The following is a 12,390-nucleotide window of genomic DNA, read 5'->3' on the forward strand; positions in this document are numbered from 1 at the left end:
CAGTAACCACTGATTACACATTAACAAATACTGAATGTTCATTTTACAAAAGAACACCATTCTCTTTTCGTCAAAGTTCCATATAATTTATGTTACCTTTCGTAATGTCTCCTGGTTATGGTGGCAGCGCTGGTCGATCCTGTGTTTCCACCAATTTCGTCGTAAATCGACTTCCACAATCTTCCAGCACTGACAGACTCGTATCCGCCCAGATTTCGAACTTTTGTGTAAAATAAGAACAAATCGACTGTTGAAAAAGAGAAAGAAAATCTCATTAGATTAAATTCAATTCAAATTCCTGATTCTTTTTTGTCAACCACACCAAACTAGTAGAAACAATTTTATTTTCTGAAAGTTTCTTCTCCATCCTCCGAGTTATTACAATCTGTTTCAGGAAGTACGGTAGGGTAGGTGCTTATATGCATGTGTAATCAACATAAACCTTGTTTCTGATTACGCCTACGTTCTGTGGTCAAGTTATTAGTCTTGGAAGGAAAAAAAAATACCTGCTCGATAAATATACCGCAAAACTTTGCTCGGCAATGAATAATTTGTTGCACGGGAGATGATAACGATAAAAAGTATTACTCATATAATTCGACAACTTGACATGTACGGGTAATAGATACACATTCCCTTGTTTTAAATTAAATTTTATAAAACGCCAACATTTTTTAACGAGTAATTTCAAATTCACAATAATATACAATCAATTGGATTGGCATTAATTATTCTACTAGTTACAGATCAGAACGATAATTAACTATAAGAGCAGAGAGACGAAGAGTGAAAACGAAGAACAAGGACAAGTATAAAAACAATAAGCTTTCAAATAATAAACATTCAAACGGTATTTCAATATTACAACGTTGGGAGTGCGAAAATAACCGAAAAGGAGTTAATATTCATTAGCATTTGTCACACTCAGGACAGCAGCAATAAAGTTTATACGACCTCAGCGGGTCATGCGGATTTAATCGGGTGCAAAGGCGTCGACCGTCGCGTCGGCCGTCGCCGCGTGCCTCTCTGTACATATATACCGATAAATATTACACGTTTCGCAGGCCTGTCTATAGGTGCACAAATGTGTATCAATTTTACATTAAATATTCCTTTCTTTAATAAAAATATTAAATCATGGATTTGATTCGTTCGTTTATTCAGACCTGGATATTATTACGCAGATACTTACTTTGTTTGTATCCTAACAGCGGCATCTTCCCGACCGGCGTTCCCCGGGAGTTCATGAAGGTTTGAACGTCAGATATGAACCTCTTCTCCTCACCGCTGGCCTTCCGTTCGCTTCTTCGCACCCCGGACGAAGGTGGTCGCAGTCCAGGGACTATACTAGCGGAAACTGTCTTCGAGGTTGAGGCGACCGAAGCCTCGCTCTCGTTGCTCGACTCTCCCGGTGACGTGCTGCGTTTTTTTCGTTTTCTTCGAGGCCTCCCTTTCAGCTTGGGCGCTAAAATTCGAGAGGAAAAATAACGGTACAAAAAAAATGTATAACAATATCAAATAAATGTATACACCTACGCCGTTACCTAATGTCGTTTGTTTCGGCTTATAAACCGCATTTCCGCATTTCTCTACATATATCGCAACACGCGATGCGCGTGTTTAGAATGTTCGGTGCAAAAAATTCCGGCAGCATTTTCATCGTACGTACATGAAAATACATACATACGTCGGGACGTTGCGAATTGGAACGTTATGTTACGACAATGTATGCAAATTAACATGAATGTAAAATCCATTATAATACGCGTTTTGACGCGATTCTACCTACACGAGTGGGGTATTATTTTGAAATAGGTAATGCGATAGTCCAGCAGAGATATCCTCATTAAAATCGGCATCGCGTTGCTAGTTTGATCGACGATCGGCGATCCACTGAACTGTTCCTGCCTTCCTGGTCTTCGATTTTCGACGTCTTCTCGAACTGTCCGTGGTCAAGTTGGCACGCATGTTCCTACTATCCTCCGACAATGTGTAATGCAGCGACGACCACGCGTAAACAACTAGACGCGCGCCCTGGCTTGATCACGGCCAAATTCAAGCCGTGGACTGACGAGTAAGGGGCGCGAGTCGCGGTTTAGCTGTTCCTACTCCTCGACTCCTGGCGATCGGCATCAAAATCACCCGAAATAAGGCCCTATAAGAGGGGGGGAGGGGGAGAGATAGAGGCGTAGGGCCGCCTTGCGACTTCAGAACACGAGGCGTCAAAACGCCACGCCGCTTTGTTTACGTTTCGTAAAAGACTTTGTCGGGCCGAACGACGGTCTACATTTACATATTACTCATTTTTCACGGCGTCGTTTTACTCGAATATTTAGTCACAACATAAAACTGTAGCTTCTGCCGCTCTTTTTCAATATTAGAACCAGAAATAACGATCAAGCATTTATAGGAGAGGATAAGATATTGTCGATCATCGACGCGGGATGAGAATTCTATAACGACTTTGCGAGAGTTTCAATTTACAGCGAATTTGCTAATACGAGTCAGGAATTCTCTCATCAACATTCTAATACTTAGGAAATTTCTCTAACAATTTTCTCGAATCTTTTCAAGCACTCTATACTCTGATATGCATGTACATACACACACGCAACAGCTTTACTTTCCATTGTGTTACATCGAAGATTTCTATAATAAAACTATAATATATATTATACAAAGAAGTGCAAATTACGAATAGCCGGTATAATTGACAAAAGGGTCCTGAATTGAATGAAGACAGACAGATTGCGCTGTTTTCGACAGCCGTCGAAAACAAAGATTTTCAGTCTTCAATGTAAAACTTGACTCTGTTTGAGATTTCAAAGGTGAACGTCGGTCGGTATTTTTTTTTTTTTCTGTGTACTCTTGTTTCTTTTGCTTGCTTTATTTTTTGTCACCATGTTTTGGGTCGCGTCGAGTTTGTTACGCCGTGGGACAATTGAACCCTTATGGCGATAGAGAAACGTAGGAAAATGAAAAATAAAATAAAACAAAGTAACGTGGGATAAATAAATCGGGTACAATGGAAATTGACTTTAGAGAGACCGTGTTCTTGAAAATCTATCAATGAATCCTTTCGATTCGTTAAAATCGATTTTAACCAACTCATCGACTTCTACATCGCAAATGTGATTTCGTATCGCACAGAATCACAGGATATCAAAAAAAATTTATACCGTAGATTATAGTTATACAAGTGACTCGCAATGACCTCAGCAAGCTCTACGAATTCCTCGTTATGTAAAAGAATATTATTCCAGTAATTGCAGAGCGACAGCGATTAAAAATTTTCTTCACGACTGTCAAATCGACGACTTAATCTCCCGATCGATGCGCTTACCCAAGTGATTGCAGAGTAGCTCGTGGGTCTCGAGGTCGGGGTAGTCGAAGGTGTCCCTGCAGAAGAGAACTCTGGTACCGGGGAGAGCGGTGAACCCTCCGAGAGCTGCGGCGACGGGAGAGCAGAGCCAGGAAGGCTCGGCACCCTCGAGTCGACGAAGAAGGGCCCGATACCTGCAGTATCTGGGGTATGAAAGGACGACGACGCGGGTCTGGGCGGGTTGCTCGTCGTCGGGGTTCTTCCCGAGGTTACCGTAAAGGCTGCTCTCGTACTCCTTCTGCTGCTTCTCGACGTCCGAGAAGTCTATGCCCGGGTCCGTCAGGACTTGGGGTAACGGCGCGTTGTCCTCCTTCCGAGGACTCGTCTCCCGCGACGACGACGTCGTCGAACCCGGAGGCGAGACGACTTCCCGTCCCCAGGACCATTCCAAGGACGGGGACAACCACGTGACCAAATCGTTCACCCGGACCACGACCTTCTCCGATATTGTCAGCACCTCGTCCTGAAAAAACACAAATCAAATTTATATTCCTTGGTTTAATTGTATATAAAAAATTTCTATTATAATATACAATATTTAGATTCATCGAAATTGAAGCAGACGGATAAAGAAGACGAAAAGTGTACCAGATATAGATTTTCTTCGTTCCAATTTGTTTATTTTCCAGCAGCAAAATTAAATTAATCTTCCGAAATTCAGCGCGAATAACGGTATTACAGGTACCTGCAGCCAAGGAAAAAGGCTTCGGTCGATACCTTCTTTGCCGACCGAGCTTTCAACGACCTCTACAGCCCTACGGGATGACGATATCGGCGAGTTCTTTTTACCCTAGCTAGTATCGTGTGAACGCGTAAACTTGTCCACATTCGGCAATAGGTGGAGGAATACTTGCGCTAAAGTAACGAACGAATCACGACTGATAAGATCGAACCTCACGAGCTGAGAAGTCCGGAGAACGATAGAAAATTGAATTTGTTATTTGTTAATGGGTTAGGGAAAATCAAATCTGTTATTTGAACGTTGGAACCTCGGTGGGAACAGCGTGTTTCAATGTCTATACTTAAAAATTCTGAGAACGAGTTGAGATAACTAAAGCATTGAACTTTGATTACAAAAGGGAGGATGAAAGAAACAATAAATAAATAAAACTGGAGTTTAAGGTAAGTAAGCGATCATCCCTTCCTTACAGCTCCGGTACCGCAGAGCCTCGTTATATATGATTAATTTATAGCTCTCAGGGAGGGAAAACTTTCCGACAATTTTTCACCCTCTTCTTAGGGGATTCCCCTTCATCCCCTGAATCAACCCCCATATCCTCATTCTCCGTCTCTCCTCAGTTCTTCTTACTCCTCCCGCTTTCCCGCAACTTTCGTCGACCCCCCGGACTAAATCGATATAGCATAAGAAAGATATCGTCCTTGGAGCAAGTGTTATAAACCTTACAGAACCACTTTCGGCGAATAAAAGACCAACGAAATTGAGAAGAACAAGACAAAAAAGAAAAAATTCATCGTTAGTGTTACTTACAAACAAAAGTATTAATTTTTATAATTCTTCCTCAATTCGCCCTAATAACGTAATTTTCGTAATAAAAATGAATGCTTATTAATATAGTTTTGCGAGGTGTTTTTTTTCTCTTTTCTTTTTATTGTTTCTTGTCTTGCAAAATTTCGAGGATTCTGACAAATAATTAATACCTTCTCGCCTTCGAACGCGTGTACATATTCTGATTTTTATTTCCACCGCTTTGCTACTCGGCGTCAGTTATCCGATCTTCTGGTTTCTTTTCAACGACGTGGAGATACCGGCGGCTTCCCGAGCCGCCAACCCCGTCCATCCCATCTCGGATACGCGGCGTTCTGCCGTTTTCCTTTTAACTTTTCATGCACACGCGTTCTCGTCCTCCCACATTTCCCCATACCATTTCCACTTCTATTTTCCTCTCTTTTCAACCCTGTGTTTCTCTCTGCTGTATGTACGCATATACCGAACCCCTTTCAACCCCTCTTTCTTTCCCCCGGGCGTTCTACCTAACCGTAGCTTTTATATAATACATACACACATTAATTCGACTATATATTCGATTATATATATATGTATGAAATAATGTGTGTGTGTGTGTGTGTGTATTATATAAACGCATGTATTTAATATATAAAAAATAGCCGAGCATGTGACTGTTAAAAATGGCTAAATTACATAAACATCCATGTAACTATTATCGATATTAATCGATAATTAATTAAAGGGGAGCAGAAATTCGCGTGCAAGGAAATTGTCACCTCTTCAATTACGTGTCTGCACTGTGCATCCGGAGAGGATAATATTATACAAAAAGCCGATTTCCATTATAAATGACCTACGTATACCAGATATATGTAGAATATTTTTACAGCACCGAGCATATATTATGCTCGTGTATAAGAAAGTACGGAACACATACGTACACACATTGTTTGTGGGTCGCCAAATGTATTCTCTAAGTCGTACACATAGGCATATTAATTACATATAAATATAGAACGCCTTTTATACGCAACTAGTATACGGGAACATACGTGACAATGATTTATACTTCATACCCAATGTTACGGCGAGCAAAAATCGAAGAAATTATTTTTAACACCCTCACTCAACTTACAATTAGTATGTACGCATGCACGTTTATAATCCTGATCAGGTGACAATGAGTAATCGAACATATCAATTTCCACTTCCTTTTCTTTTACGAGTTCGACAACATACCCTATATGTGGTATATTTTCAAAATCTTGCACAATTTATTCCCAGTACGCGTTGCTTCCTCAGAATTTATATTATTATTATTATTGTTATTGTCGCTGTTTCTGTTATAATTATTATTACTAATGGTACTGTTACATACAATCTAATCCAGTCGGACAAAATATCGCCCACAATGCAGCAGCTGCAGGTGCTGCGTGTGTAAATCCCTGAGAGATATTCGCCGTGCATTTATACGTAGTCGGGTATAATATGTACGCACCTATATGTTACACGTCTTTGCCCCCCCCTCTCACTCTCTCTCTCTCTCTCTGTGCGCGCGAGTGCGCGTGTGTGTGTATTACGCATACATACAATGTATAACGCATAGCGCAATAAAGGCAAAAGCGGTTCGTTCGCAATTTCGAACTAGGCATCTATGTACGCACACATACCGTTACACATACGTGTGTACGTGGATATAACATACGTATTATACGCGTACGTATGCAACGATGATAACAATACCGCATAGCGTTTATATACCGTCGGCAATGGAATGTGTATAATATCTACCAACCCGACGGCGACACGGTGCAACCGTGTTTATACGCACATGGGTACATACGTATGCATAGATCAAATGACACATTTGGCCACTGGTTAATAGTGTTTGTGAATTGATAGGTTATCGATGTGTGTTAGGTCGGGGCGTCGAGGGAATGAACGCGGGGGTGTGAAAGGGTCGCCATGGCAACACCGGAATACATTTTCAATCTGTTACCACCGATGCTGCACGGCGGCAATCATCCCTACGGTATAGCTGTATGGACAAATACACCTACATATGTATGTATACTTTGTATACAACAACAACAACAACAACAATAATAATATACGGCATACGATACGTACAAACGAAACGTTGACAATTTTTTACAACGTGATATAAGTATGTACAGTAATGTGAAATTTCTGTCTTGCGTCTAATTTTTATCGTACATGTACCGTATAACGCTATGTTTTTTTAATAGTACGGATGAAGAGAAGAAAAAATAAAAAATAAAAAACAAATAAATAAAATTAAAAAAAAAAAAACAACCGACCTGTGGAAAATAATAAAGAACGCTTCGAGATAGATAGAGAGAGAGAGAGAGAGAGAGAGAGAGAAAGAAATTTAATTTTCGTAGACGCCGTCGTCGAGGAAAAGATATTCGATGTGTAAATACACGAGATGGGTAATCGGCAAAACCATCAATATCAATATTCATAAACGCCTGTCCCCCTCCTCCCCTCCCCCTTCCCGCGATTATTATCGACTAAGCTTCAATTATGCACCGAACGCCGATGATATTACATAAGCTTTACAACCACGCGGTAAGTTTCATCGAAATTTTATTCATCCTCTTTAAATTGGTAAGATATTTTGATAAATTTATATACACACATCGTGATAGAATTATTATCGTATAACCTGTATTTAATAATAATTTTACAAATAAAAAAGAGAAATAAAAACGATTGCAAATGAATAGGTATACCTAATAGGTAATAACGCTGAAAACGTCACGCGAACATTTTGAAATACCGTACTGCTGCGCGTATATATACTGCACAGGTTCCGATTATCATTATAATATATGCGAACGCTGCATTATAACTTCGTTGCATTAATCACTCAACTGTGGCGCAACGCATGTACGTTTTACATATGCATGTATATAAAGTACATGGACTAGACGTGTATACAATGTATAAACGTATAAAAATATATTTAAAAACGTCGATATATAATATTATAACTTGGCTCTTGACGTTGTACGTGAAACGCGATTGGAAATTATTTAAAAAAGAGCTGATCAATCATGTATACAAATAATATAAAGTATACTGGACTACATATTCACATACAGATATAGAATGAAAAGTTGTATGGCGTTAAAAAAAAAAAAAAAAAAAAACAAATAAACAAATAATCACGTTACTAATAATGCGTGAGATAAATTATAAATCTGTTTAATTATCTGTGCATATGTACGAAGGTTTGCTCGGTTCTTGAGTCGCCTTCGTAAAGGTGGGCATGCACCGTATGTACAAGGATGCATGTATACGCGATACGCTTCGTTTCCTTCTCTTCCTTGCACGTAAAGTGTAGTTAGTTACATACCTACGTATGTATATGCATTTCCCACACAAGCTTAGCAACGTATCGCACGGCAGTGGCTCTCAGCATTCAAAGTCGACTGTTACAGCATCGACAAAAAATTTTATCCGTGTCTTCGGATGACGAAATTTAAATAGTGGAACAAAAAAAAAAAAAAAAGAAAAAAAAATCGCTCGCATTTGTTTCGATTCGTTTATAATTTGATTCGAGTGGTCGCTTTGTTTTTTTTTTTTCTTTTTTTTGTGGTTTGCAAAAAGAAAAACCATACGACCGGTAACCTCGACGGAGGCGAGAAGAAGCGGGTAATCAAACAACGAAAGAAAGGATCGATTATTCCGTTTCCGCACTAACGAAGTTGAGATCCCCGGCTGTTAGATATAAATCATTGTTAGATTAAACCCGGGAGTATCTGCGGCAGCGTAGAATGAAATGGAGGGGAGAGCTCGCGTCTTCGGGCAAATATACACACACACACACACACACACACATGTATATGCGAGAGTTGCATCCTATAAAAAGAAACTTCGTGTGCGTATGGAACGAAACAATGGGAAAAAGGTTTGTGCGAATTTCCGACTTTTGAACAGATCGTGAATTCGAATGGAAAAGAACGAACGAGAAAATAATAATCATAATAATAATTGAAAAGAAAAGAAGAAAAAAAAAAAACAACGAAAAGATACAAGAATTAATTTAAAATATAAGATTACAATCCGTATGATTTTCGTATTAATTTCAGGTATCACGAGGCCGAATTTCGTAACGTCAATAATGTATACAAGCGATGCGTTTTTAAGATAAGATCGTTATTTCGCAGTTTTGGTATTGCCTTGACTTTTTGCTAAAAACTAGCTTGATTGTACTTGGTCAGAAGCACTCGGTAGAGTTTAAAAATAAGAGTGATAAAAAATATTTTCATTTTTCGTTACAATTAATCTTTACCAACTTTGTTATCGTCAGATTTTCTACAGCGTGCTGTTGCTTGCTGTTGCACTGGCGATGCGGTATATTCAGTAAATCAATGAAATTTCACAATCACGCTCGTACATACGATATATACCTATAGCCGTGCACGTGTGTATGTGCGCGTTGTATATACGTCTATGATCTATGGATAGATATATATATATATATATATGTGTGTGTGTGTGTGTATATATATATATATATAGAGAGAGAGAGAGAGAGAGAGAGAGAGAGTGTTGGCGAAATTGAACTCGTACAGTCGCTGGTGTAGGTTTGCCGGGCATTTATGTATGTTCGTTGGATTACAGTGATCGATAACAAAGGTGAAGCATAATAATATTGGCGTATAAACGAAAGTATCCCGAATAGCTGCTGCGATGCAGTCGCGCCATCATTGCATGGGTAAATAATTGTATTATACATATATTGACGACAAAGAGAGCATCGAAATTCCTTTTCTCTCTTTCCCCCGAATCCAAACTGTGTATAATAATAAAAATAATAATAGTAACAACAATCACAACAACAACAACAACAACGACAACAATGATAATAATAACGACAATAATTAATTCGACGAAAAATTGACAACAAGAAGCTCTCATCGCATAAAGTTTTAAGAACAGAAATGATCTCAAAGGCCGCATCGTAATTCTTCCATTAATTATCTGCGTTCGTGTAGCGGCAATATAGGTACCGATAATCACCATATTATCACTAACAATAAGTATAATAGCTTCAGGTAGTGTATCGTGAGTACCTGTTAGTTTACCATTCTATTATCTCGTATATTTTGTTTCCTCTACCTTGTACAAGATGCAAAATTAACGCAAAACACACACACACCGCGGACTAATTATCAGTTTATATAAATATAGGGAAGGAAGTGTAAAGGTGTCACAGTTTCACGGACAAATAGAAAAACAAAATATAAACATTCAATGGTAAAAACCATATTACGCCCCGCATCGTCATCCCCGACGTGAGAAATCCTGAACCCCATAAGACTGGCGGCACACCCGGATAAATTTCAAGTAGATTGCACATGGATATCAGTAGCATATGTAGAAGTTACAAGCAGCGCATTCCGCAACGTTAATACATATATATACATATCGTAAGTCTCGTGTGTGTGCGCGTGTGTGACTATGTATGCGAGGAATAAGAATAATTGTAAAAAAACCAAAAAAAAAAATGGAATATTAGGAGATGAAAGGAAAGAAAGAAAGAAAGGAGCAAATATTCATTATATATAATATATATGTATATGTATATAATACCTACTTCGAGGCAGGCGCGAGACTCGCCCGAGTCCTCTTGATCATTATTACCCTCTTGTATGCGCTCGTAGTATTTTACTGATTATGAGGCGCACAAAAATATACGCACACGTACACGCAACGTATACTTGTATAATATAATGATATACAGAGGGTAACTGTTGGAACGAAAATAAAAATGTTCAATTATTTCTACGACGATGCGTACGTTTTACGTACACGTACGTCTACCTATACCTATACACGAAGGGGAGGGTTTATTCCCCCCACCCATTTTCCTTAATTCCTTTTATTTCCCTTCTTCTCTTCTCTCGTTTTCATTTCACCCGAGATATTACAGGCCCGTCGAATTCTTCTCTTAATTACGGATTATATACCCGAGCGGATTTCACGTGGGTATAATATATAAATATATACATATATACACGTATACGTATACATGTTATACCTATACATATATATATATATTGAACGAAGATGTAAAGAAAAAAAACCAAAAAAAAATAAAAAAAAAGAGAGAAAAACCCACACTTCCACGAATAACTCCCGAGGATCTTTAATGAGAAAACGTACGTTTTCATTCTAACGTTAAATTTCAATTCAACCTTTAATTTGAATATTAAAAAGATTGTTATACGTAAACTCTTTGTTATAAATCGTCGTTTCTTTACAAAATTCCGCCGCTCCGCGTACCTACGAATAATTGTCCTCGATGTAAACCTCGTACATATTATACCATACATGCTCACGATATGTCTACTTTGCCGAGTCAGCTGACTGACGTGTGAATCGGCACGCGTTGATATATGTGCATCTACACATACACATGTATATACATGTACATGCATAATGCATCTACACGACCCCGAAGGAATTCTGGTCTTCGTTCTTATTGCATACCGGTTTTGCATTTTTAATTCGCTTTTTCTCCCCCGTTGTTCCTTTTGGTTTCTCTCGTCTGTTTGTTTGTTTAAACCTGAAACTCGAAGTGGCTCGCACTATACGCGACTATTATACATACCTGCACAAAGAGACGGTGCGCGCACTCAACTGTAGAATTTTATGTATACACGTAACTGCGACTGAACGTAACTTAACCTTTCGCGAATAAAAATACGCCGCCTGTCCGCAGCTCAAAGTTCCGCAAAATTTTTTATCAGATGTGTGTATCAGCGATGGGAAAAAAAAATCTTGTTACAATTATCAAACGATACGTCAGTATGGAATAAAATGAATGCCGAGTGTAATAATCGACAATTTTTATCGTTATTAATCTCTTTCATTTCTCTCTCCGATTGTCAGTTAGCCCTGTGTTAAAATTTTCCTACTTGGCGAAAAATTCACTGACCGTGTATAAAACGAAAGTTACCGATCGAAGTGAAAAGTAGAAGAGAAAATTATTACAGTAGAAAGCATAAAGGAAATAAGAAGAAAAATAAGAAGAATAAGAACGAATATATCAAAGAAGGAAAGAAAATCGCTCGGAAAATTTCATACTCGTTGCGTAAATCGTGCAGGCTTAGTTGTGTTATCACTGCAGCAAATTACCTACGTGACGCGACATATACGTATACCGTAGATATAAAAAAAAAAAACTAATTTCAACGTACCAATTTTACCTCGCGGTCAGCCAACGCAAATTCTTCCTCCCGTTACATTATACCTACATATTAATAATAATAATAATAATAACAACAATAATAATAGTAATAACGTACAAGGAATTATAATTAAATTTTGATATTATATGTATACGTATATTATAGTCGACAAACTTTGCGTGCGTATTTATACACGTAAATACACGCTGGATTAACGTGCACCGTGAATTAACGTCATTCTATATTTTATACGTATAATATTATTATCGTTTTCATTATTAGTAGCAACTCGGCGAGAACGTTCTACGAAAATT

The 12,390-nt window shown here is 38.5% G+C and overlaps 1 protein-coding gene across 2 annotated transcripts in view; it reads right to left on the bottom strand.

The window, feature by feature from the left end:
• Positions 1 to 12,390, bottom strand: part of LOC124221236 (uncharacterized) — a 94,801-nt gene that overhangs the window by 5,319 nt on the left and 77,092 nt on the right. For both annotated transcript variants that reach the window (XM_046631008.2, XM_046631007.2), the window contains exons 3-5: positions 3,344 to 3,845; positions 1,193 to 1,465; positions 97 to 247 (exon numbers count right to left, since the gene is read on the bottom strand). In XM_046631008.2, coding sequence (XP_046486964.1) covers positions 97 to 247; positions 1,193 to 1,465; positions 3,344 to 3,845 — 926 coding nt within the window. The remainder of the gene's footprint in view (positions 1 to 96; positions 248 to 1,192; positions 1,466 to 3,343; positions 3,846 to 12,390) is intronic.

This window comes from Neodiprion pinetum, chromosome 6 (genome assembly GCF_021155775.2).
Source record: "Neodiprion pinetum isolate iyNeoPine1 chromosome 6, iyNeoPine1.2, whole genome shotgun sequence".
NCBI lineage: Eukaryota > Metazoa > Arthropoda > Insecta > Hymenoptera > Diprionidae > Neodiprion > Neodiprion pinetum.